At 44.4% G+C, this 27,498-nt stretch overlaps 1 protein-coding gene across 2 annotated transcripts in view; it reads right to left on the bottom strand.

Annotated features, from left to right (window-relative positions):
• COLEC12 (collectin subfamily member 12) overlaps positions 1–26,513 on the bottom strand; it is a 103,068-nt gene extending 76,555 nt beyond the window's left edge. The window contains exons 1-2 of one of the 2 annotated variants that reach the window (XM_065053278.1): positions 26,274–26,513; positions 13,809–13,859 (exon numbers count right to left, since the gene is read on the bottom strand). In XM_065053278.1, coding sequence (XP_064909350.1) covers positions 13,809–13,859; positions 26,274–26,280 — 58 coding nt within the window. In that variant the 5' untranslated portion in view covers positions 26,281–26,513. Of the gene's footprint in view, positions 1–10,393; positions 10,556–13,808; positions 13,860–26,273 lie in introns of those variants that run through there. The other variant, XM_065053277.1, reaches the window with a different exon arrangement.
• Between the last annotated feature and the right edge of the window lie 985 nt (positions 26,514–27,498).

Genomic DNA, 27,498 nt, shown 5'->3' with positions numbered 1-27,498 from the left:
CCTAAAGGGCTGTGTGGGGACCCATATAAAAAGTAATGAGTTATGTTTATAGCCCTATATATCCCTTCTGGACAGGCATGTAACTGCAGCTGACCGGTTAGCACCCCCTCCACCCCCTGCTCTCCCCCTCTTCATTCTCCTTTCTCAAGCACATGTGAGAAGGCAGCGAGCAGCCACCGATTTCAGGGCACACCCGGCACGGCTTAAGCAGCAAATTAATAAACCCTTGGCCGGGATTTTGGAGGCTGGCCGTGCCGACGTGAGCGGTGGCGGTCTGTGCCCTGCTGACACAGCTGGGCTGGGGCTGGGGCTGGGGCTGGTTTGTGGGGGAGATTGGGTTACAGGGCAGAAATCATAACAAAGGCAGGAAACAGATCAGCACTCCGGGGGTTTAACACCCTCTCCAGGGATCCTGCCGGTTTTCCAGGTTGCAGATGGTTTTAACCCTGTCTTGAAACGCACCCGTGTGGCATGCTTTGCTCTGGTGAAGCTGAGCCTGGAACATTAAATGAAAGCAATTCAATGCAGCGCAGGAACAGTCCCAACAGAGACCCGTCGGAGCAGTCCAAAGGGTTTTACATCACTTTCTGTGAATGGGCTCGGAAATGTGAACCCTGCTGAACGGCATCCAAATGATAGTAGTCAAGCTCTCATGACGGAGTCCTTCGGCTGAGCTTTGGGACGACCCTCTCTCCGCTGTTCCCTGCCAGCTCTGCCTGGTTTTGCCAGGTTGCCGCTGGGGCTCGAGCTTCCCCGCAGCCACAGAACGTTTCCATTGCTTTGCAGCCTGGCTCTGCATTTTTTGCTGCTTCCAGCACAGGGCAGGAGGAAAACCCCAGCTGACCTCATGCAGTTTTATTGACTCCAGTGCCAAAAAAACAGTTGTGCCCTCAACTGCTGGGTTTCAGTGGCTGAGTTAATGCAATGTCTCCATCGGAGGGGGAATGTCTTTCATCAAACAGATCAGCTCTGCAGGACTGGGAGTATTTTGTTTAAAAAAACTTGAGGAAAGTTGTGCAAACACATCACCAATTCCACCCAAGTACTGATTTGCTTTTAGGTGTTGGTTTTTCACTTTGTGGCAGAGTACTTTAGGAACAAGTCCTGCCTGTGATGCAAAGTGTTGCCCATTGTGACGGAGAAGAGGAGCTAGCTATGTGGTCTCCAAATGAAGGTGTTTGGTGAAAAGAGGACATTTCTCACTAGACTGTAATGAGCACACCACTACCCTCTGCTGCTGCTAGGAGCTCAGACATTCTTGAAGTAGCAAGCTCAACCTCAGTCACTTAGAGGTTATGAGTCCATTTCATATACGATTCCCATAGCAAAAGAAGAGCCAAAAATGCTTGCTGTGAATTTGCCCAAGTAAAAGCTGCAGGACTAGAGTGGGATCACAGATTCCTTCCAGCAGAACTGTCTGAAGGGCACATCTGCAAAGGTGGTGATAGTCCTATAACACACCTCCCTTGCAAAGCTCCTGCAACTGGCAGAATAAGGAGGCTTTCCTAATTCAGTTTCCACTGTATTAAAAGCACATGAAAACTATTAAAAAAAAAAAAAAAGACATAGGAGTAGAGTAGCATAAAAACCCAAACAAACCTCAAAACACACCCACCCTGGAAATGTCTCCCATTCACAGCTTCACTTAGTATTTTCTTTTAACTCACCACAAGTCTTCCCAGAAGAACAACTGAGAAGACATTACAGATTATTTACTTTTCTTTCTAAAACACTGTTTCAGAAAACTCCCAGAGGGGGAGAAATAAAATAAAATTATTATAGTGCCACATCAGCTCAATCCGCAAGCTCAAAATGAAGAGAACTACAGTGACCTAAGTATTTGACGTAAGATGCTGTTTAATTTCACAGTCAGCTCTTCTGCTTCCTTTTACAAAGACACTTCCACTTAGTCTCTTCTAGGCCAACTTGAACAAACACATATTCTTGGTAGCTCTTATGGTTATTTTGTGAGGTTTTTTTTGTAATCTGGTTTCATGCATGCGAGAATTCATTCTCTGCAGCAAATGAAAGGCTTTCACAAGGAATCTTCTTTCCATTGGAGACATGATTAGAGGCTCAATTGATATTAAAACCAAGCATAATAAAAAGGGCTTGTAGTGGAGAATACAGCTCCGCTTCTCTGTATTAAAACACTGGACTACTCACAGTAACCTCTTGCATAGACTGAGAATAAAACCAGCCCCACCATGCTGTATTTCACAAAGCAGCTTGGCAAGAATACAAGTTTCTCAGGAGTCAGATCTGCAGCAGAGGAGCAGATGTGGCTATTGCTGCAATGGTGGGCCCCAGCTGACATCCTCCCACCCTGCCTGTCAGGGTGCACAGCAGTAGCACGCTGGATAAAGGGGTTAGAACTCATGCCCTCTCTTCGTCTCTTCCTGGCCCACAGCTTTGTTGAAGCAAGAGTCAACCTGTGAAGTTTACAGGGTTTACAGGGTGCAGACTTCTCTCTGACAATGGCAGGCATGTCCTGCAGGCACCAAATTTCCCTGCTGTGTCCTCTTGGAGGGCTCAGTACTAAGCCTGAGATGTGCTTTTTACTTTCTGCTGGACTACTCCAGACTTAACCTGTATGGGCAAAGAGAATGGGGGGAATAAGGAGCAGAGTCTCCGCTAAACAGAAGAGGGACTGCAGCCACCTCTGCTTTGCTCCTGCTTCATCTTGAAAACAAAAGGCAAAACACGGGGTTCCTTTATGGTACCACAGACCAGTGTCTCCACAAAGCACACTGTTTTATTCACAAAATCACAGAATCACAGAATGTTAGAGATTAGAAAGGGACCCCGAAAGATGATCTAGTCCAATGCCCCGCCGGAGCAGGCACACCTAGATGAGGTTACACAGGAAAGCGTCCAGGCGGGTTTTGAATGTCTCCAGGGAAGGAGACTCCACAACCTCTCTGGGCAGCCTGAACTAAAACTTGAACTGTGAACATGGCACAAAGCAGCCACGGGTGTGTCTTCATGTGCTGTTTTGGATGCTGCAGAAAGGATGTGTCTGACCTGTGACAGAGGAAAGACCAGCAGGGATGGAGCAAAGAGAGGTTGAATTATAGCCCTCTGAAAAATGGTCTTTACTTTGGTTTTGTTTGATAACCCAAAAGAGAGGCAGTAAAGACATGTAATTCTCCTCTTCCAGAAGTATTTCAGTTGGTTCTGCCCCTCACACACACCAAACTCATTACTTTGACACCACAAAGTTTTCTCCTATTTTAATCAACTGTGACCAACTATTTACAAAGGCACCAATTTTAAAGTTTTCAATATTTTGGAAAGCTTTTTCAGCTCATCTGCAATGAGCAGAAGAACCAGATGTTAGTTTGTTTGCTTCCCTTTAAAACTGATCCACTCTACCTACTCTCCAGTCCTTGCCTCTCCTGCTTTATGCAAGGCACTTTTAGTACGGAAATTTTGCCTAATACTGAAATATGCATGTGGTCATTTTTATAAATTTGTAAGAGGTTAAACATGCAGTATCATTAATCAAGCAGAAACCTGTTTTCCTAAGGAGACAAGTTATGGAGCAATGACTAGTTGGCTTGTTTTAGGGAAGCGTCACTGTTTAGGGGAGCACGATGACTTGTGACTGGGGACTTGGAACAGGTTGAGGGCAAGAACCACCTCTCAGATTTTTGGCTTTCCAGACCCAGGGAACAATATACTGGGGAACACATTTAAAGTACAAATTTCCAGATGGAACCTACATGCAATCTAAATATCCATGGGTCTGGTTTTTGTATATTTGAAGTCGTGCTGTTATGTAGTCCAACACACTGACCCAAATCCAATTTGGATGTATTAATACGAAACGGAGCACACAGGTTTAAATACAAACACCTGCACACACAAGCAGTGGCATGCAATAACTTCTGGGGACAAGTGGATTTAGTTTTGCACAGATGCTGTGTTAAAACCTTGACAGCAGGTGTGCAGATTATTCTGGCTTCAGACCATTTAAAATGTTAATTAAGGACAGGAGCTCTCCCACCCCAAAGCTGGGTCTTACAGGTCAGATTTAAAACGAAATCATCAGTTACGTGAGGTATTATATGCTGTATTTCCACCTGAAGCAATTAACTTCTAGGGAGAAGGGAGGAAGGAAGAAAAATATCCTTTGGCTCTATCACAGAATCACAGAATGTCAGGGATTGGAAGGGACCTCGAAAGATCATCCAGTCCAATCCCCCTGCCAGAGCAGGAACACCTAGATGAGGTTACACAGGAAGGCGTCCAGGCGGGTTTTGAATGTCTCCAGAGAAGGAGACTCCACAACCTCCCTGGGAAGCCTGTTCCATTGTTCTGTTGCCCTCACTGAGAAGAAGTTTCTTCTCATATTTAAGTGGAACAAAAATGATCAGAGGGCTTGAACAGCTCTGCTGTGAGGACAGGCTGAGAGAGTTGGGGTTGTTCAGCCTGGAGAACAGAAGGCTCTGGGCAGACATTACAGCAGCCAAAGGTGAGGAGGGACTCTTTATCAGGGAGTGTAGTGATAGGGTGAGGTGCAACGATTTTAAACTGAAGGAAGGTAGATTTAGATGAGATATTAGGAAGAAATTTTTACTGTGAGGGTGGTGAGGCACTGCAACAGGCTGTAAGAGAAGCTGTGGATGCTCCATCACTGGAAGTGTTCAAGGCCAAGCTGGATGGGGCTTTGAGCATCTTGGTCTACTGGAAGTTGTCTCTGCCCAAAGCAAGGGGGGTTGGAACTAGATGATCTTCAAGGTCCCTTCCAACCCAAACCATTCTGTGATTTTGTAATTCTATGATTCCATCTGCCATGAATCTGTAGCATTATGAAATAGCTGCCAGAAAAGATGCTACAAAGTCCTGTTACATTGGCCTGAATGTCTGCACAAGACTTTTAACACAAAAATCTCCTAATGAGCATTAGCTGTGCTGAAGAGAAGTGGGTCCTGGTGTCTTGCACTCAGTCTCCTACAAAACCTCCAGCTGCCTCCGTTAGGAGTCACAAGCTGAAACACAAAAATAACACATTCACTTTTTATTTATTTAAGGCATCAATCTCTCTCTCTGGCTGGGTAGATTTTCCAGATGCATTCCTGACCAGGCTGAAGAGTATCTTCAGGACACAAACCTCTCCATGCACTCATTGCGCAACATTTGTCCGTGCCGGCTCCAGGCACAGAACGAGGCTCCTTCCCGCTCACGCCTCCCTCCCGACCCCCCTCACTTTCCAGAATCTCAGCCTACTCACTTAACCTAGGCTGAAACAGGACAAATGGAAATTTCTCAGCTCCCTGGCTGCTTCGCTTCAGTTTACCCATATGCAGAAGGTTAATCAAGACTGGATAAAATCTTATTCCAGCTTTCCTTTGGCTAATCTGTTGTACTGCAGCACAGTGGAGTTTTAATTGGTTTTGACTTAGCGAAACAACATACTGTCCCTTGTCAGTGTCTGCAACAGGCAAAATGAGCCTAAAATTCTTGTAGATCCTTTATTTGTCCCATCCCTGTTACCATTCTCTCTCACAGGCTTCTTTAGGCATTTATATGCCTTCCCCAGCATTTATATAGGACATAATACAGAGATCTGGAGTTGAAGATCTCTATGTAGTAACTCAAAATGACTATAAGCAAAGCTCTCACTCAGCATGGAAGCCTCTTCATGCAGCATCAGCCTCTCCTTGCTACTGCCATTTTAAGGATGGGTGTCTTTAGAGAGGTAGATGTCTAAGCTCCCTAAAAGTAGGTAGAACTAATCCCATGCTAAAACTTACATTCGGATTTCACATGGAAGTCTATCTTCAGACGTAAAATTTTCTCTCTGAAAATCATCAAGAAATTTGCCAAGTACTACAACATGATGTACCGCATTCGTGGTGTCACCTGTCCCAGCATACTGGCCGGGCTCAGAGCTGCTGAGTGTGATGGGTGGGGGACAGCAGAGACCGCTGGGTCTGTGTCTAGGTCCAGGTACATGTCCAGGTTTGGGTCTGAGCCAAGCTGGTGAAGTTTCTTACCTCTCTTGCAGTGGCTCTAGCCAAACAAAGGGAAATCTTGATGTAATATTAAATGACATCCTATGTCAAAACATCTTGGCACTTTCGTTCTAATGCTTCTGAGAGTTCAGCAGACAAAATACCATACTAAAAATTGAATCTGATCATTCCTCTTCTCTGGGATGTTGCTGAAGTGGACAGCAGGAGACACGGCTGCTCCTTTGACTGTAGCAAACAGGAATGACTACAGGGGCTTTTGAGCAAGGCGGCCAAAGAAGGAGAGACTTCCTAATCTGATAGCAAGGAGTGTATTGTATGAGGTAGCACAGGTGTTTATTAACACGTCTGTCAAGTTGACTTGTACCAATTATTTATCTGTGTAGCTGCTAATTAAAACATGCAGCTCTTGGCTGCTAGCATACTTGTTGTTCATAAATTTGCTGATAAAGTAATGGCAGCAGCACCGCTTCATGTGGACTGCACGTTGGAGGGTCTGACTTGATGGGACGCTGAGTAGCATTTGCAAAGGGCTAAGTGCCCTGCAGAATCAGGTCACTGGATGTCACCTCTGCCATGTCACTTAACATTGGTGTTAGAGCTCAGGGATATTTTGAGGAAATTACCAAGAATTATAAGGAATCTAGGATACCAGTGTAAGCAGCACTTGACAGATATGTGTTTTATTTGTGTGTGTTCTTAGATACATCTAACAACATAATTTCAAGGGAAAATAGCACCCCCTTTCTCACAAGACACCAGTTTGTCGCTGGCAGTAAGCACAGCACAGGCACTTTCTGATGGGGAAAGACTCCAAAGTGGGTACGGAAAAGTCAAAGATCAATTAGACACATTTGAGGACTTGCAGCCTTAGAGTTAACAGCATGCAGTAAAGAGCAGAGTATAGTAGCAGCTGGCTACAGATGCAGACTTGTATTTTGAATAAAGCTGAAGAGGAGCTCAGGAGTAATGCTGATGTGTGTCACAATCTCACAGCAGTGAGGGAGAGTCTGCTCACAGGTATTTCCAACTATTTTTTCTTCCTTCTTGTGATGGCTTCTTATCTGAAATTTTCATTTCTCTCACAGTTTTCCTGTGTTACTTCTTTGCATGGAAACGTAATAGTAACAAGCGCTGAAAATACAACACTTAAGTTTCCTTCCAAAACATCAGTTTCACAGGTAATGTTGCTATGATGTCAAACAGCCCATAAGGCAGCTTAGGTGTTTTGGCAACAAGCTGACCTTACCAAACATCATTATTTGTGCAGCTTGTGTACAGGGAAATAAATACAAAATCCCCAGATGTTGCTTACAGTGTGGCCAATAATTTTCATTCCATTAGTAAATACAACACACTGTTCAGCCCACACACCTATTTTATAGCTCTAATGAAAAATAGAGAGCAAAATCTACACATAATGGTGACCATACCACCTTTCAATGCACTGCTATAAAAGACTGAGATTGATCAAACAGGTATTGCTCCAAGCGTGCAAATGCAATATATGAAGAAACATGTCAAGAATTTTAATTGTACTAGATAGGAAAAACCCATAACTAAGAGAAAATAGATTGCCTACATAAGAGCACACAGCTGGAATGACTTTAGTCTGCACAGCACTGCTAAGAGGCCTATTTCTGGGTTTGGATTAGAATGAAAAGTGCCTTTAGCCAGGCACAGCAGGACAGGTTGGAGAGGGGCAGCTCCAAACCCACAGACCTGAAGGGCTCTTACAGCTCCTAAGTTAGCACAGGACACACAGATCTGTCAACTTTTGGGATCTCGCTATTACTGCTGACGTTGATCGATTTATCAGGGTGCACCAACTATTTTCCATCTTTAGGAAGACTGGTGGTTTTAAATTTGTGTTTTGGATGTATCAGCAATAATCCATTTATCACCCATGCCTTTTACATCACAAGAGACAGAAGCTACTGACAGAGGAGGGACACAGCCGGTGGCACGCAGGCACCTTGACAGCTTGTGAGCACCTTGACGCTCCTCTGCAATGGCAACAACTGCACGCATGTCAGTGTTTATTTATTTATTAAGACTTCAGTTCCCTGCCAATTGCCTCAGTACTCTGAATATGTACTGGAAAATAAAAGATAACAAAGATAAACCCTTACATAGGCAGTGCCTCCACATGCAGCCCCTGACATATGGGACTGAAGCCCCAACACAAACCCCGAGGGTGCTGGGCAATCTCCACTGCTCAGGGCTCACCTCAGGAGGGGACTGGCTCGGCCCCCTTCCACCTTACTGACCACTGCAATTAAAGAGTCACTCCAGATGAAATTTCTCAGCTTAAAATGAACAGCCACACAGGCACCGCCATTCAGTGTGGATTTAATTACCCCAGGATGCCAGCAGACAATATCCTCATCTGATAAATACAGCCAGGCCAGTGAACTGGAAGCAATGTGCCTGACTCTCCTCTGGCTTTGTGAGTATTGGTGACCTTGTGACTTTTTATTGAGCTGTACAATTACATGCTGCAGGCATACATGTGAAAGAATGCCCAGGGAGGGATGTGGCATGTGGCATCTGAAATCCCTCACTGGTCATTTACAGACCATAAAGAAAAGTTCACAAATTTCTAAAGCTTAGAATTTTTTTCTATTTTTCTTATTAAGAGCTTAAGGTTTGTGTGGATATAGCACAACACCAGACTGATGCCAGACATTTTTTGTGTGTGTGTTATTATAGATGTGAATAATGGCCTGGATTTATCCAGAGATGAGGACTAAAATTATTCTATCTTTGCAGTGTTAATCAATAAACACTATTCATAAACTATCACAAAATGCCAGGCCATGGGTTTTAAGAAGAGCTTACCATGATCGTGTTTGAATTGTTATTTATGGGCAGAAAAAGAATGTATTTTTTTAAACCCTTTTATATCTCAGAGTTTTCATTTTTCACTGTAAACCATTCATAAAGCTTTTATCAACTGTTACACTCCTAAAACTTCCCAGTTGCAGCCTATCAAAGGTGAAGACAAAACATATAGCTTGTCACTGTATAAAATACTACAAATTATATATAGTGAGAAAACAGTTATTAAATGTATCAAGTTCAACTGCTACCAAAACACTCATCAGGGGAAAAAAAATCATATTTTCCAAATATGTTTTGAAACCAGTACTTTTTTTCCCCCACCTCCTTTTAGTATAGCAGATTTCATTGCTGCACGGCAGGATGATTTGTCTGTTTTTGGCCCAGAAACACCTAGGTGTAATCCTTACACCTGGAATGATGCTCAGGAGCTAGGTTGTTCACAAGCGCACAGAAGTGACATCCTGACCTAGGCATCTCTTGCATACCCTATGGAAGAGACCTAATAAAGTACCTACCTTACTTGAGAGGTCCCCAAAGTAACTTTCATCTCTCCCCCTCCTGTCAGTTGTTGACCTACATGGTGTGGGGAAGGCCAGAGAACCACTGCCTTGGTGCGCACTGGAGATACCTGGGGACATGAGGGACCATACCCTATTGATGGCTCAGCTCCGTGGCAGTGGGAAGGTGAAGGTGGGGAGGATCCTGACTCATGATCTAGAGCAGGGGGGTGACCGAGACAGGTTGTACTACAGAGGACAGGCTTACAGCCTCGAATTCTGGCTGTGTCTGCCAAGGGCAAAGGGTAATTATCCTATACAAGCTGTTTAGTCTCCTACTTATCTGTAGTGTACTGGCCCTATCTTTTGATTCCTTGGGAGGTTTCTCTTCATCAGCAGGGCTTTCAGCTCATTTCTTGGAAGCCTATTTTCTAAAACAACACAAATGTGCTTGGCAACCATTCAACGACCATCCCCTTTCCTTTCAGCTGTTCCATATTGTGCCATAGCTTCAAACTACGCAATGAATAACTTCACACTGAAATTCCTACATTAAACACACTATTCAGTAAAGTGCAGGTTTTAAGTTCTAGAACATTAACATAAAGAAACAAATTTCACCATGCTCTCTATATGTATTACCCAGGAGTGCCACAAGCTAGAAAGACCAGAACTGCCACCTCAGAGTCCATTAGTTCCCTTCAGTTCCTTTACCTGCAGCTACACCTGGAGCCCAGATCTGAGAGTCAAAACCCTGTGATGAAGAGATCTCATTCTGCTATCTACCACCTAGAAACCAGTCTGAGCTCTCAAGGCTGGAATTTAGCATCCCAAAACTGTGTAATATTGAAAAGCAAGTTTTGCTTTTTTCTCATTCATTCTTTCCCAAAGTGGGGTGTATGTGCAGTAGCGCAGACCAATGACACTGATTGACGAAAGAGTTAACATCAGTGGCAATCCAGTAGAGGAAAACCAGTGGAGAGGCACAGCTTGTTATCTGGAGCAGATAACTTCAAAGCAGCCTGAGCAGTGACTAATCATGAAGTAATGGTGATAAGAAACACGCTTCCTCACATGCTTTCTCACTGCAGCGATCTGGAGGCATTGCAGCTGAGCATCCCAACTCTGGCAGCGGCTCTGCACATCTGTAGCATCCACTGAGATGAAGTAAACAGCATCAGTCAGCTGGAACGAACTTTTTCCTCAGCCTTCCTGATCCCCTGCAGCAAATTTGTCCCAAGCTCAAAAGAGAAAAAATGCTGGTGTGTATTTTTGCTAGCATCTTGGAGTTCTCTGCATCTGTATTCATTGTTATTTAATATGTTAGTGTGATATGCTTAGTGTGTTTGGCTTAATATGACCAGTTAATTTTCTGCTGACTAAAAAATAAAGTAGCATGATACATTCTCTGAAATCAGCTTATCTGAGGAGGAGAGACAGAAAGATTCCGAAAAAGGGGAAGTGGTGTAGGAAAGCACGTATTCAGTCCTCTTTTCAAAAGCTTCTTCCCCAAAATGAGAATTGTTGGAGAAAGACTCCTTCCCTCCCTCTGCAGATCTCTTCCTTCCTTGAACCAAACTACAGGCTCCAGCAACAAGGAAACTAATAATAAACTCTTCAGCTGAACTCTAGGAAAGCAGTTTGGTCAAGGCTTTGCCTGCCAAGTGCTGACCAACACATGTTCCCAGCTGCCAGCAGTGACTCACCATAAGCCATGTTTTTTACAAACCAGTCGTACTTTAGCACGTTTTACTCCAAACAGAGACTCCCATTTCCAAACCATGGAGCCGAAGGCACTTGAGTCATGGTCCTCCTACCATGTCTCATCTCAACAGGGCATACAGGGACTGTTCTGGGCGCAATATATTAACACAACTGCTCTTACACCATGGCTCCTGAAACAAAAAACCCACTGCTGCTGTTATCGTTGCCCACTCCAGCAGGCTGTACATGAACAGTGCTGGGAGTTCCATAGCGCCAGCCAGCAGACAGGACAAGAGTCCTTTCAAAATGACCTTTCATCAAGGCTTTGTATAACAAAACTTGGTTCTCACCTTGGGTTTCCCCCATATTGCCTTCTCTCACCAGTGAGGACACAGGGCAAAGAGGGACCACCAGGCATAACATTTCCTACCGGTCAGGCAGGAGCTTGAAATACTCAGCTGCACTTCAGCCCCAAGAGCAATCTCTGGTTCTTCACTGGAAATGCCAGCCTCGCTGGCCAGTGAATTTGTGGTTTTGCAAAGACGTGTATGTCACCTTCCTGAATGGAGGAGCCTGCTGCCAGGTGAAGTAGCCAGTGCTGCTGAAGGCACGTGGCTCCCACTCCCTCCAGAGGTTGCTCAGAGGTTGCCTGGAAATGCAGCGAGAACTGTGGAAACAGGAACACACCAAGTTGGGTTTTCTGAAGAAGGGGAAATAACCCCTTCAGGGGGCCACAAAAGCCACAAACAGCACGGGCGCTGGTGAAGGAACATATGGAAACCAGGTCAGGTCAGCTCCTCCTTGTGCTGCCCTAAGGATGAGGAGAGGGGTATGCGAGGAAGTTCGGGCTTAAAAGTGGTGCAGACAAAGAAGGCTTCTGGGATCAAGACACTACTGAATTCCACAACTCTCACCAGTGCCATTGCTATGGCTTCATGGTCCCATTCCCCCTTTTGATGAGGCTCTTGCAAAGGAAGGAAGGGTTTGGAATGATTTGGAGTTTAACTCTCAAGTATTACAGACATCTGGGACACCTCCCTCACCACAGTGATGTTGTTTTCATGAAGGAGCATGGGGGTTATGGTTGTTGCCTAAGGGCAGAACTACACTGCCTCCTCATTTTGTGGTGAAATTTCCTCCTCCTGCCACCATCAAACTGCTGGCCCTCTCCTCCCTTCTCACCACCCCATGAAGTACAAGAGCACAAGCATTTCTGAAAAACCTCAGATAAAACTTGCATTTTTAAGGGGAGACATGACTCACATTGGTAACACCACATTACCCAAGAGAAGGAGAGAAATTAAAGCAAGTTAACATGCAAAAATCCCATTGTGTGACAACAGTGCACTTACTATTGGGATAGTAGCAACAGTGGGGTACCAACTCCTTGCTAAAACTTTTTGCAGTTCACTGCAAGAGCATACTGACCAGAGATAGCTAGGTAGGGGACAACACAGAGGGAAGCTATTCTATAGGTGTTAATAAATCTTAATATTTTTTATTCAGCTGGAGGTGACAGAAATGAAGAGCTAGCATTTCTTCCCATTTCTCAAGATTTTTTTTTCTTTTTTTGCTATTCCAGGGCCTAATCCAGAAAAGGGGAAAAAAAAAAAAAAAGGAGTAGGAAAAAACCCTATGTGCAGCCTTGTGGCAGGACTTTCCAAGCCACAGATGCTGGCTCTGTGGCTGGCTGACCTATCCAAAATAAAGCGCAACAGCAGGGAGCGGTGGAGTAGTTCAGGGGGTAGAAGAGGTCATGCGAATGTGATCCCCACCTCCCGGACGCTGCATCTTCTTACGCTGCTCCCCCTCCTCCTTTTGGGATGGATGGAATTGTTGACTTATTTTTTATTTTCAGCCTGACTTTCCTATCTGTTTGCCAAGCGGGGTTGTTGAAGGTGACTCTTGTTTCAGCCACTTTCCCAGGAGAGAAAAAACAAGGTGAACTTTTATCCCGATCGCTTACAGTTGTAAAGGCAGCTAGTGGCTTGGATGATGAACCTGTTTGGCTACACCAAGACAGAGTCAGTGCTGTGGGAGCTCTGAGGCCACCATGTCACCTCCTCATGGCTGGAGGGACAGCAGTCAGCCTGCCCCAAAGCCATCAGCTGCAGAGGCTGAAACTCTTCCCCGAGGGAAAGAGAGCACAAGGGCCTTGAAAAGAGCCTGAAAGCTGCTGCGCTCCATGCAGTGCCATGTGTGGCAGTGTCTTCTGCCCATGAAAAGGGCATTTTCAGTGAACAAACATCAAAAAGGGAAAGAAAGTTGAAAAAAATGGCAAGAAAGTGACCAACCTTGTATTAATTTTTCTTTTTGAGGGGAGTGTATGACATATGTCCTGGCTCAGCTGTCAGTACAACTTCTGTGAGTCTGCAGGACGTCCCATGCCACCACTCTTGGGAGTACCTATAAACCTCACTGCACATTGGTCTGTGGGCCAAAGGAAAGCCCAGCTGGGTAAAGGACGTGTAAGAGGCGTGGACCCTTTTTAACAGTCAGCACATTCATTTCTGTTGAGGCTTCATTTTAATAAAGAAAATGACCAAGTAATGAAATCAACTACTTCTTGTTTCTGATTGTGGCTCTTTCTGAAGCATTAAATTTGCCAAGAAAATAAACCAAGTCTAAAAATCACACCTTTCTCTGGGCAGATATTAGACTAAAGTGGATAAAGGGACTGTACCTGTATGTTTTGAAGCTGCCGGCAAGAGAGAATTTCATAGCAAATGTTTGACTTACCCAAAGCACTATGCAATAGCAAGCTGAAAGACCTGCTGCCACTTACCAAACCTCTTGTAGCCAAAGGACTGCACCTCCTCCTCCTCTGCAAAATCGTCTGGAGAAAGAAAGACAGAGGAACATATTACTACTACCACTGGAAAAATACGAGAAGTTTTTATAGGTGCTTGTTCTTAAATTAATGTACTTGAAAGTTGAATGAGTTTGTAAGGCATGTTACTGATTCTTCCTCTCCATTGCTCATATCCCACCTCTGTCCCTGGGTAGAAAAAGCGGTTCAGAGCCTTTCCCCAAGACGAGTATCACCAGAAGAAATACAGACTACTCTATCACCTGGCAGCTGTCTTGGGGCTTGCTTGGCCACCAAAGTATAGAACGGAGCAGACATGTCCCTCATCACAATGATGCCCATGATCATCACCATTGTGCTGCTTGGGCAGGCTCACCCAGACCATGGCACTCACTCCAACCCTCTGCCTGCACTGTGTGGGTGGTCAGGCTCAGGTTATACACGCATCAGCTGGGTTCTTTGCACAAAGTGCTATGTGTAGCTATGCCAAGTAACGAGAGGAGTCAGAGGGGATGGCTGTCCACCCACCACCTCCCACAGGCCTAGCTAGGCCTGAAGAGGCAAGAACCGATTAAAGAGTGAGAAACGGAACTGAGGATCTCAAACAGATGAGAAAAATAAAAGCCATTTAAGTCCTTTTGTTCTCAACTTCACCACGTAGCAAGGAGTAAAATGCTAATATGCACAAATGTATTTTGTCGGAAGCCTAATTTCTCTCCACTTCCTTCCAGCAGCAAAGGAAAAGGCTGGCATCAGCAGAAGAAACACACACATACACGACTTTTTTGATTTTTTTTTTTTTTAGAAAAGGATATGGTTTTTTTTGTGTGTTCAGCCTCTTTCTACCAACATAACTCCTCTTTCTGCTGAGTCAGGGAAGGCGAGAGCCCTGCCTCTCCAACAGCACCAGCCTCCACACCAGGGAATCACAGAATCATAGAATGTCCTGAGTTGGAAGGGACCCATGAGGATCATAGAGTCCAACTCCTGACCCTGCATAGGACAATCCCACAGTTCACACCATGTGTCTGAGGGCATTGTCCAGTCTCTTCTTGAACACTGTCAGGCTTGGGGCCATGAAGGCAGCACAGCCCAGGCTGCCCATCTCCTGCTTCCCCAGAGGAGACCTGGTTCCCCTCCCACAAGCACCATTTCACATAGGGGGAAGCCCCCACAGGGCTCTCTTTAAAGAGGACCTTGGATACGGCTTCCCAAGTGGCAGCTGGTGGTGCGCAGCCACCACTGTGCTGGGGAATCATGTTGCCTTTGCCGTGTTTCCAAGAAGAAGCGGAAGGGTAAGCCTGCCTCCATGCTGTGATAAACACTGCCAGGGACTGATGGCAATCACTCGTCCCCAAAACCTGTGTACTCTCAGGCTTTCATTTGCATTGCAGTGGTGGGAGGCAGACTCAGCACCTCAGGGAACTTCAGTGGCTGCTTGTGCCACCCTTCCAGCACGGGATGCTGAGGAAGCTCGCTCACTTGCATCCTCTCAATCCAGACCTTTCAGTGGCATGAGGGGAGAAGGAAACAAGCTCAAAAGCCAATCAAGGGGTTTACCAGAAGGGAACACTGAATGGGCAGTGGTGGAAAAGCATGCTTAAAGCAGACAAACAGATCTGATGGAGTGAAGCCTGTGCTCAGTTAGACATTTGTTGTCCACAGACTTACCGTGTGTGAACAGGCTGCTCTGTGTCATAAGACTGGGCTCACTGGTGCTGCACCAATCTCAGGCCACAACAAAGCCTTCATTTCAAAAGTGAAGTAAAGATATGGTCCTCATCCAGGCTCAACAAAGTCTAAATTATTTGAGTTTACATCTAGCAACAAACGTGACCTGCTCCTTCCAACCTGCAAGGTGCCACACATGGAAGTCTGAGGGAGAAGTCACCTTGAAGAAGCAAAGGAGTCCATGAAATGCATAATTTTTCAGAATGTCACTCTTTACTCTCACAGCACTTTTGATAAAACAGCTCAAAACTCAAATTCTTCCCTGGGTAACATATATTTTGCAAACAGCCAGAGGCACTCCTGTCCATATCTTAAGCTAGACCCAAAATTCAGAAGTGCACTTTAAAAAATGGAGGAACCAGTGGACGCTCATTAGGCAGAACAAGAACATGCTAATTTTGAAGGCTGAAAGAATAATTTAAAAAAAAAATACAAATAAATCCTCACAATTGTACCAAATGTTATCTGAAGACAAGGTCACCCGCCAAAACATGGCAAATACTGATGAACCATAAACAATCAACAACTGAGCTGCTCATCCCAGCAGTGCGCTACTCAGGAAAAATCTTCCCTTCTTGCACAAAAGATAAAATGCTGCACAAGAAGAGATATCAGCTCCAGAGCCCTCTGCTTCCTGCCCTCTCCTGCTATCGGGGTGTAACACAATCGCCTCCTTTGTTTCTCAGGAGCTGTAACCTGGCTTATCTGATCCATATGTGATGTATGCAGCATGGTCATGCTTAAATCTTGCAGGTTCATCCTACGCCACATCTCCAAGACCTTCTTCCTGGGCTCCCAGCCTCTTCTCAAGTTGTTTGTTTTTTCACACTTAGCCCAATGGCATTGCCCTCTGGCCATGTATTTATAGTCATGTTTCTGTTTCTTTTGACTTTTATATATATATATATAAATATATATATATATATACATACATATGTTTTATATACATATATATAAAATTTATATATTTATATACACACTTGTATACTTTTAAAATATATATATCCTTTTTAATATTTGCAACAGTGCATGCTGTGCTTGCTAGGGATGATTTTTTAAGCTTTTATTTTAAGCTCTTTTTTTAGAGCCACAAAGATGATTAAGGGAGTGGATCATCTCCCTTATGAGGAAAGGCTGAGGGAGCTGGGTCTCTTTAGCTCAGAGAAGAGGAGACTGAGGGGTGACCTCATGAATGTTTATAAATATGTAAAGGGTGAGTGTCACGAGGATGAAGCCAGGCTCTTCTCAGTGACAACCAATGATAAGACAAGGGGTAATGGGTACAAACTGGAACACAGGAGGTTCCACTTAAATATGAGAAGAAACTTCTCAGTGAGGGTGACAGAGCACTGGAACAGGCTGCTCAGGGAGGTTGTGGAGTATCCTACTCTGGAGACATTCAAAACCCGCCTGGACGCCTTCCTGTGTAACCACATCTAGGTGTTCCTGCTCTGGCGGGGGGATTGGACTGGATGATCTTCCGAGGTCCCTTCCAATCCCTGACATTCTGTGATTTTGTGAATACTTTGTAACTATTCATTAACCTCCTAATTTTGAAGAGTGCTTGTGGCATTCAAAAAAGGAAGTGGAGACAAGCAAGGGCACTTTTGTCAACAGATGACCTGGCTCCATGTTCACTAAAATCTAAAACATCAGATCAAACTTTTTTTAAATCACTGTGAGCCAATATATCAACAGGCAGCAAAGTATTCCAGGGGAGATCTATTAAAATTATTTAACATACTAAGTTCGGCCGTCTTTCAGTCACAATTGCCACTAGGCACTTTTCTCCAATCATGTGCAAATATTTTACAATATTAATGGTAATGTTACAAGTTTAAGGAAAATAAAGATGGGAAGAAAAAAATGAATAAAACAAGATATAAACTAAATGCTCAGAAATGAACAGAACTGTGTCCTTCAGAAAAAAAGAGATTAGGATGGGCTGAAAGTCCTACTTCAAAAGAAATCTGTGTTTGGAATATTAAAAGTGCAGCTGACAAACAAGCCTATAAATTTAAGTCCCAAGGCAATGCCATGTGCCCCTGCCTGCTCCGCCCATGCTTTTTGGGCAGTATTGTGCTCACCGGAGGCGACAGAAACTTGGCCCTCAGCTCCCCCTTCCAGTGCTGAAAAGAATGAAGTTTTGTCACAAATTTTACAAAAATTTCAAAGCTTTGTGATATCTTTGAATCATGAAAATACAGGACAACTTAAGTTTTCATCAAAAAGGAAACAGCTTTTCTAGAGAAAACGATGAAAATTTGATCTGTGATGAATTACAGAAGAAAATACACTCCAAGTAGGAAAGCAAATAGTAAGAAAACCTCCAGCATGTTTTTATGCCTTATACTTTTAAAGGCAGCATCAGAAATTGGAGTGGAAGAAACTCACGAGTTTTGAGCACCATGGCTGATATTACAAAGGGAAATTTTGTATTTTTACATCAGTGGTGCCCATACACTTGAGCAGGGATACAACTGGCATAAGAGCAGTTTGTTTGACATTATGAAAGCCGTAAGTTAGAAATATTTTTCTTCAGTTTAAATCTGACCCTTCTCACTTACAAAAAGGACTGGAATTAATGCAATATTTCTGTTACATACATATACATTTCTATATAGGCAAGGCTTATTTCATATAGGCAAGGCTTATTTTCTTGGATGAAAAATATGAAGAGAAGACTCATCCTTGAAGCAGATAATAAAGCAGAATCCACTACATCCCAGCTGGAGCAATTAACTCTTTAGTGCTTGTGGAAAGACAGGTATAATTTAGTTATGAACTGCTCTACTGAGCTCTCAGCTGTGTGCCAAAAGAGAGGAAATCTAGAATAAGAAAGATGAAGAAACATGAAAAGCTGGTTAAAATGTAATTTCTTATTTCACTGACTTCTACTGAGCTCTGGCAGAAGGAAGGTCCATAAAAAAGGTGAACTTTGGGCAGAACAGAAACACATGTGAGCAACCAATTGTATTTAACCATGTAGGGGAAGGACCACCAGAGATTTCCCGTTTCATCAGGTTTACAAGAGTAACCACAAGAGTCTCCTTGGAGGCTACAACGGATTGTCACGTGGAGCTTACAGCAAACCACTAAAAACAAGTGGTTAGCTATAGCCTTTGAGATATTTTGGCAATATCCAAATATCCACACCCCACCAAGTACCTATGCCAAATTCTGCTTGCCCTCCAGTTACAATTTTTTACTGCAACACCTCTAATAAATACAGTTGTAGAGTTAAATAAGTTATAGTACAATGCTTCAAGAGAGTGGAAATTATAAAAAGGCTGTTCAGCTGGGGATTAACACAGCGAACAGAGGGAATTCATTTCATCTAAAACAAATTAGACTCTCATTTGATTAATTTGCTAGAGGCAAAGCAAAAATCTGTGGAGTAGAACTGTGTAATTTCTAGTTCTTGTTCTTAAATCTTAAATAAATTAATCATGGACCACTTAAGAGTCAGTCTGAGGTCAAGTAAGAAAGAGCTGGCCTGAAGCCACAAAGGATGCCAAAGCTGCCCTGGGACTATATAGGACCTATCACCACCACACTGTTCAGTCCCTTTGCTGGAACAGCATCAGATCCGAGGAGCCTTTGGTGCAAGGTGATTTTTGGGAAATTGTTTCCATTTTGTCCCCTTCCTTTTTTTGTGTGTCATTGTTGGTATACAGAAGGTGTTACAGAAAGCCGCTAAGGTACATGTCCAGCTGTCACCTTTTAATGGTACAGCCCGCTCAGCCACTTAAACATAATTAACTAATGAAGCGAACCAGACCTCAGAACCACTGGAGATGTTTGGTCCTATGGTGGCTGCAGACACATAGTATCCAATCCTTTCTAGACCTTTGGTGTGCAGTCAACTGGATTTAAAGTCTTTGTTTAAAGACACTGTTTGAAGTCTTGAATTAATAAAAGACATCAATATTCTATACTGCATTTCAAAATCTATGAAAATCTGCTTCAGGAGAGAATGAGGCATCTAGACTAAAAATTGCCATGCTGAGTTTCAACTCAGGTTTTAGAAGCTACTTTATAATCCCCCTGCAAACTGAATTTACAGTACTTGAGAACTTACCCCTGAGTAACTCAGGACTATGAGACTAATTTGTAGTAACAAAGACATCCAGTGTAAAAGTTTCCTTTAAAACAAATCTCTCTCTCAAAGAGCTGTAACCGTTAGGACCCTGCCTTAGGACACTGACTTAGTGGGAACTATATAGTTGCATCCCAGTGCAACTCTGTAAAATTCATTTTAATATTATCAAGAACAGATTTTTTTTTTTGGTACCATTTGAAAAGACACTGTGCCCATTAGTTGAAAGTTATGATATTCGTCTCTTTAATCCATAAGCCAGCATGGATGCAGAACTCTGTTCAGACCATGTAACAAGTGCATCCAGGATCTGGCCAGAGGGACCACCTGCAGTGTCAAAAAGTGATTTCTGCCTCCTCTCTACATCTCAGCCCTCTCAGGGAAAGGCCAAACTTGTCAACTTGTGAGGTTTCTGTAATATTAACAACTGTTCAGACAGATGAGAACAGTGAACACCAATATCTTTCTCATATCACATTTCAAAAGCTTTTTGAGCAGCCACCAGGTTTATATGCATTTCTGGTCACCATTAACTGGGTCTACATTCAAAGTGCTGACCTAGAGGTGAAACTGAGCCAGCAGAAGCACAGCAAGCAGCTGTGGCCTTCAGATGTTGATGACTTCATCAGTCTAATTGGTTTCCACTGGTTTTCATAGCTTTTATTCTGGACAGACTCCTACTTGTGCTAACAGGCTGTTCATTCCCCTCTCTCTTCACAGATGCTTTGTTTCACTTGTCTTATTCTTCTTCTGCCTTTCTCTGCTACTTTTTCTTTACAGCTCCTTTTCATATTCAAGTCTTTCTCTCTGCTTCTATTTTGATAAGCCCTCCCTCATAAAAACCTACCCCATACTTAAACCCCTCCCCTATTGATGAGATCCCAAGCTGACACATCACACAATGTCACTGTTGCTGGCTCTGTGTGTTGTACCCATATTTTCCACCTGGTCCTTTGTCCAACTTTTCATGCAGTAAGCTCCTTTGGATGGGAATTACACGAATTCTGCATTTACGGAGTACCTGGTCTTTAGGGAAGCTGTGGCAGAAGTTCAGCTGAGGCAATTCTGAAAGGGAGCCCACCTCCCCGCGTCCTGAAGCATCCTTTGGGATATTGTTTGAGCCTGGATTCTGACAACAAGACTGAGGCTTTTCCCCACCTCTGTCCTTAAGGCCCCTAATCAGGGAATTTATCTGCTTTCAGTATTGCAAGAAAGCAGGAGGCAAGGCCTCAGAATGGAGATCCTCTCCTGACACTTATAATCTTACACTTGGATTGTGTCTCTCATCACCTAACACGCGAATAAAACAAAACAAAGAATCTTGACAAATGGGTGCGTTTTAATATTCCAGTTTTGATCTACTTCCCCACTGCTATGCCTGAAAAATGTGAAAGCTCACATTAAGAATGCACAAAAAAAAAAAAAAATAGACAGGAGATTAAGAAATTCAGAGCTATAAGAATGACAGCTCTAGTTTTGCTTTTTAGGCACAAAATGAAGACAGTAAATAAGGGTGTATCTTGAACAAAACTTGTTTGCCCATAAGTGCTGCAGAGCAGTGCTACAGCACTGGGGTCAGGACCAGCTGCATGGTACAGAGGGTCACCCTTAGAAGTTAAAAGTTTAAATCATATCGTATTTCAGTGTAATGATTTAAGAGCAAACAGATCTGTTCTCATTAGGGCACTGAAAAATGTTAGAGGAGGCAATTAACAACAGCATTAAAATGGCATATGCATTCCTAACAACACATGTCTCTATTACGTCCCATAACTCATTCACTCTGTTCCCCAGTGACGTCCCAGTCCTCACCTCAAATTTATGCACAGAAGGGACTGCAGTTTTAGGTGGAAGCAGTGAAACTCCTTTAAAGACAAATCATCTTAGCTTGATCCATCACTTGTACAGACCACACTCACATTATGAGGAGGATCAGGTTCACTTTCAGTGCCTGGTAAAAAGCGTCTTTATTTTCCTTTCCAAGGGGAGGGCTGGAAGAGGGGAATTTCTGTTTTGACACACAGAACCTCAGGATAAGGAATGTTTTGTGAAGCTGAAGATAACTGGGCACGCATCCTTCGCAGCACTGAATTGCTTTCATCCTTGACACTTCTTCCAGCTCTCTCTCTTCATTTTACTCTGGTTTTGCTCTACAAGGCCTGATCAGCTCTATCTCTGTCAAGATTACCTTTCCCTCCTTATCCTAGCAGGCAAAGGTGTTTGAACCTCTGGGCAGAATAGTCTTTGCATATCTAAGCAAACTGTTCAGTGGTTGTGACAAAAAAGGGCTCTGTTCAGCTCTCATCTGTAGTGAAATCAGTCTAGAATAAATATATGTTATCCAAAGTAGGAGAAGAAAGAGCCACAAGAGATTTGAAACAACTCCCATCTTCACAGGGCTAGGCTCACCAATGCTATTCTTAGTCCTATGTGGCTGGGAAAAGTAGAATATTGAAAGTGAAGACGAACAATTACAACTTCTTACCAAAAATGCTTCTGCCATAAATAGCTTATATGCTAATTCTGCTCAATATCCTCTACAGCTGTACAGTAACATTTTGATCTGTGCAATAACAGATTTCTCTTTTGTTTTCACAGCTTTTAACACTCTGCTTTCCTCTTTATTGTTAATAAGAATATCCTTTGACATATGCATGCATAATCATCTTTCTCATCCATATGTTTAAAATCCTCTTTGCTACCAATTCAGGATACACACTGACAGTATAGTAGCATTGCTTGGGATTTGTTCTGCGTTGTATCACACATTTATTATAACTGCTCGTTCCTTTGAACTTCTGCAGTAGGGTCCTGTGACATGTCCAACACACACTACTCAGATCTCCTGCATGTGTTTCATGTTTATGTCACTATATTCATATAAACTCTGTTATAACTGGACTAAGTAAAGGTTACTGGACCACTCCACTTCTAATCCTTGGTTTTCGGATGCTTTCTGGCTTCTGCTATGGACTGGATTTTTCTAAATTTGCAGTTTGAAGTTTCTATCCAGGAAAGACCTATTTGCAGATGGCTATTAATTTGATTTTGTGCACATGAAGATAGAAATAGAGAAATTTTTCTCTACTATTAGAAAATTAGAATGTTTAATCTTTTATCCTTTAAAAACAGTGGTGGCTGGCATCAAAATGGTTAGAAAGATGAAATCTGTTAAGAAGGTAGACATCACATAAATAGATTACTTATTTTAAGACTTTTTCAACACAGCTAAGAAAGAGCAACTGAATTTGCATGCACACTCAACTCTTGCAAAAAAGGCTATACCTGCAGATTACATGTCCAAGTTAAAACACAGAATGGATGATTTTAGAAATGCAAGTGATACATCATTAATTGTCTGTTAAAGTGTGCACAGCAAACGAGGTAAACTGGCATATCCCATGAAAGCTCAATGTACTCTGTGTACTGAAAACTCTGTGTACAAAGCATGTAGAGCTGCCTTTGAGGCAAACTGGTTGACTAAGAAAGCTGGCATTGAGACTAGACCATTCCTGAGGCAGTGCCGGCTTCACTGATTTCAGTGGAGCACACTCAAGGATGAATCTGTCCCACTGCTTCACTCTCAGCATCTTTTTTTATTAAATGAGAAGAAATGCATGGGACAGGGTATTTGGTCACATTCCAGTCCTCAAGCACAAAACACCAGACATTTCATCCTCTGGCGCCATCGCTGTACAGGTGGTACATAGCAAGGTGCCTGTGACAGCAGAAAGGGAGAAGGACGAGGAGGATCAGTAGAAAGAAGTAGCTGAGCTACCTTGGGCATCGTGATGCAGAGCTCCTCTGTCATCCTGGAGCAACTGTCCCAAAGTGACCACCTTGACTTTGTCATTGCCTGATTTTGGGCATTAGTATGAAGTCGTTACCCAAACAATATCCACATTTCAGTTGAAAATACTTATCACCAGAACTGCCGAGACAGTGGTGATTACAGATACAGTTTAAAATAATAACTACAAAAGATATCACAGATATATAGAAATAAATTCTCAGTTTTAACAACACTTGTCCCTGTCTTAAACTAGGGCCAATGTTTTTGAACATGTGGTGGTGTTTGACTATGAGGAAGCTGTTTTCATTTGTTTCCCAGGCAACAAATACTGCTTCATACCCAATAAACAACTACAACTTAGAAGTATCATTTGATGAAGATATATCTGATCCTAAAGCAGTCAAGTCCCTTTATAAATCACATGAATTATTACTAAAAAGTATCATAAAGTTTGTGAGCTCAGTGTAGTTTGCTGGAAATAAAACTGCTAGCATCTTAAACATGAACTTCAATTTGTTTTACTGATTTAAAACATAACACATTACAAATAGCAGCAACGGAAAATATAATTTATTCCTTACAGATATTTAGTGATGTAATTATTTAGATATTCCTCCATTCTCCAGAGAGGGCAGATACAGAGACAGCTGCAATCAACAGATCATTTTGTTGCTATTGAGAAAAATGTGTAACTACACTGAGTTCTAAGTCCTACAGTCATCACCACCATCAAATTTAAAGAGAAAATATCAAAAAATAAGTCTGTACCCAGAAAAGGAAAACATAGAGTCAAAATTTGGTTTGGCTCTCTTAACTTCCATAACACTGGCAATGGCACTTGATGTGATGATTTGTTTAAAGTCTCTCTTTTTGCTTGTTATTAGCACAGTCATTGAAGGGTTCTTCATTGCGTGTTTTATTACCAATTTCCGTAACTCTGCGGGGGAAAGGAATAAGATGGCTGTGATATCTCTTAGGGAAACCGAATAGTAAGGACTTGCAACCAGAGTGAATCATCTCCCTCTCACTGGAGTGTGGGGCACCAACATGTGCTCCCAGCAGGAGTAACATCTTCCCTCCAAATGCCACTTACTCACTTTGCAAAGAAAAGTGATGGAGGCAGAACAGGAGATGCAAGTTGCATTATATGTTGTTGCCGTCCTCTATCCTTTGCATCCCTTCTCCCCCCAAAACTGGTGCAGCCACAGACCCAACAAAAATAGAGTGTAAGGCTTTCAGTGATAACACGCATGGATTTATATTACCGGATTCCCATTGTTTTGGTTTGTTCCTCACATTACACTTAAGCTGATAATGACAAGCTGATGACAAAACTTTTGGCATGAGCACCCTATAAATAAAGAACATTGTAAATACATTATTTTTAATATGTTGCATGGCTCTGTAGATACACCATGTCACAGTGCCAGAAGTAACTTAAATAGTGTGTGTGGGCTTGCAAGAACAAAACTCCCCAAAAAACTTATCCTCCCTTCAGACAGCTACTCTGGCAAGTGAATAAATAATCACATCATTTGGTGTCCCAGACTCTGGAAACTAAGAGTAACTGTCATGGTGTTTACTGACCTCCTGGCATCTGGAACCAAACTCTGCAATCCAAGCGCAGGCACACTGGTGCCCAAAAGCAATTTTCTTGTGTGTATGGTTTTTTTCTTCCCACCCTTCAAGTTTATTTTTGCCTCTAAAGTAAAGCTAGATTTGACTCTCACAAACTCCCAACTACTTCCTAAAGTTTCCCTCATGTCGTTTGATGTTTTCATTGTAACTATTACCCAGTGTGGAAATTCTCTGCCTTTTGCTGTAAGGCTATCAATTTTCATAAATGGAAGGCTTTCTTGCAACACCCCCCCGCCCCCAATAGGTATTTACTAGGTTACAGTGTAGCAATTTAGCAATCTGCTTCTTTATTTGGTTTTAAAAGTGTATTATCTAGTACCTCTCTGTGACAACTTTGTAGGACATGGTCAACCAGTAGAAGTGGCATGTTTCACCCATTTAAAACAAAGTGGGGGGGGGGAGAGAAAAAAAGCAATAAGGTTTCAGCTTTAACAGATGCAAAGCAAAGACCAAATATTTTCCAGTCGGTGGATGTTGAGGACAAATATGCCAAATACGTTTCACAAGCCAGTTAAGCCTCTACTGGCACCTAATCACTGCCAGATGTCTAGAAGCAACACCAAGAACATCGCAAAACGCTGGCAAAAAATAAACAATTAGGGAGAAATAAAAGTCTGTTTCTTGGGACGCCGGGGAGGGGGAAGTTGGGTGCCAAGAGAAAATGTGCTGAGGAGCGCGCAAATGACAGGGACACGTACACCCGGACACTCCACTCCCCGGACCGGCACTGACCAACACGAACCAACCGAAGCGGCGGCGCAGATCCCCGTGCGCGGGGCCGGGGCTGCCCCATGTCCGTCCCGGGGTCCCGGAAAGATGCACGTTCTGCCTCTCCCGGCACGAGCTGCCCGCGCCCCGCTCCTGTTCTGCCCGCACCCCGGCTTGCCCTGCCTGCAACCTGCCTGCACGGTGCCCTGCCAGCACCCTGCCTGCAGCCGGCTTAGCCCGCTTGCACCCTACCCACATACTGTCCTGCCTGCGCCCTGCCCGAAATCTCCTCTCCCTGCATCCTGCCCGCATAGTGACCTGCCTGCTCCCTTCCCGCACCCTGCCCGCACCCTGCCCGCACCCTGCCCACCCCGCCAGCACCCAGCCCTGCCCACACCCAGCCCTGCCGGCGCCCGGTGCCGGCGGTGCACGTGTGCGGGCAGCGGAGCGGGCGTCCCGCTGCCGTCCCTACCTTTCATCTTGGCGCCGGGGCGGGTCGCATAGGACGGTCGGGGCGCGGCGGGCGGGCGGTGCTCTCTGCCTACTGCCGGGCCATGCCGGGGCCGGGCGCGCCCCCGCCGCGGGCCCTGCTGCGCACCCCCGGCCGCTGCCGCTGCCGCCGCTCGCCGTCGCTCCTCGGCCACCGGTGGCACCGCGCTCTTGCCGCCAGCCCCGTGCGGCCCGGCCCGGCCCCGCGGAGCCGCGGCCCGGCCCCGCCTCCCTCCCTCCGCCCCGGGGAAGGGGCCGCGGCCGGGGCCGGGCTGGGGGGGCGGGCTTGGGGCCCCGCCGGCGGCTGGGGCTGTGGGAGTCTCACTGCGCTGCCCCGCGTCCCGCGGGACCGTGGGCAGCAGGGTCTGCCCGTGGGGAGCAGCTCAGGACAGGACTCGCAGGGCACCCCGCAGTGACCGGGGAGCTTGAGTGGGACCTGGTGTTGCCGGGAGGGAGAACGGTTCTCTCCCTGCCCTCCCCACGCACATGGCAGGCACCCGGGACGGGGGGGAGTTCGGCTAAAGCTGTCGTCGTGAGTGTCGCACCGCCCGGGCTCGCCAGGGCAGCGTGTCTCACAGCCCGGTCTGCCGAGCGACAGATCCCGCAGCTCTGAGTGCGTGTCGGTCAGATGGGAAGAGACTGCAGGATATGCGAAGTTCACCGTGGCGTGGAACGAAGAACCCCGAGCAGGCCCGTGGGATTCAATGGGATTGCGCGCAGTGGACCCACTGAAGAACGTGTATAAATATTTGTGGGGTTAGGGAGATACAGGCCAGTCGTCTTCTATTTCTCTAGTTCTGGATGTTGTCAGGAATAATGAAAACATTTCCAAGCTCTTCTTTTCATGAAAGGCGCACTTTAATTTCCTGCAAATTGCCCATCTTTAAGGCTACTGAAGACGGTGATGACTGTTTGTGCCCAGACTTGACTTCAGTGCTGATTAAGCAGAGCTAATACAATGTGCACCAATTCATTCTGGGGGCCAACAAGGTAGCAGAGGCACCAGGAAGTCCCATCACAGAGAGGAGATTTAGACGATTTTGTCTTTGCAGTTATTGGTATCACAGTCTGTTGAATTATTATGTGAAATTGTTATGCTACACAGGGGGCCTACAGCTCTGATAAGGATCATAAAATACCACAAAGGTCGTGGCACACTATCACGGCATTAGTTTAACACCAAGACAAAAAGCTTTGGAAACCTGTCA

This window comes from Columba livia, chromosome 2, assembly GCF_036013475.1.
Source record: "Columba livia isolate bColLiv1 breed racing homer chromosome 2, bColLiv1.pat.W.v2, whole genome shotgun sequence".
Classification (NCBI taxonomy): domain Eukaryota; kingdom Metazoa; phylum Chordata; class Aves; order Columbiformes; family Columbidae; genus Columba; species Columba livia.
Note: the sequence above shows the minus strand (reverse complement) of the source record. Positions and strands in the feature narration are given on the sequence as shown.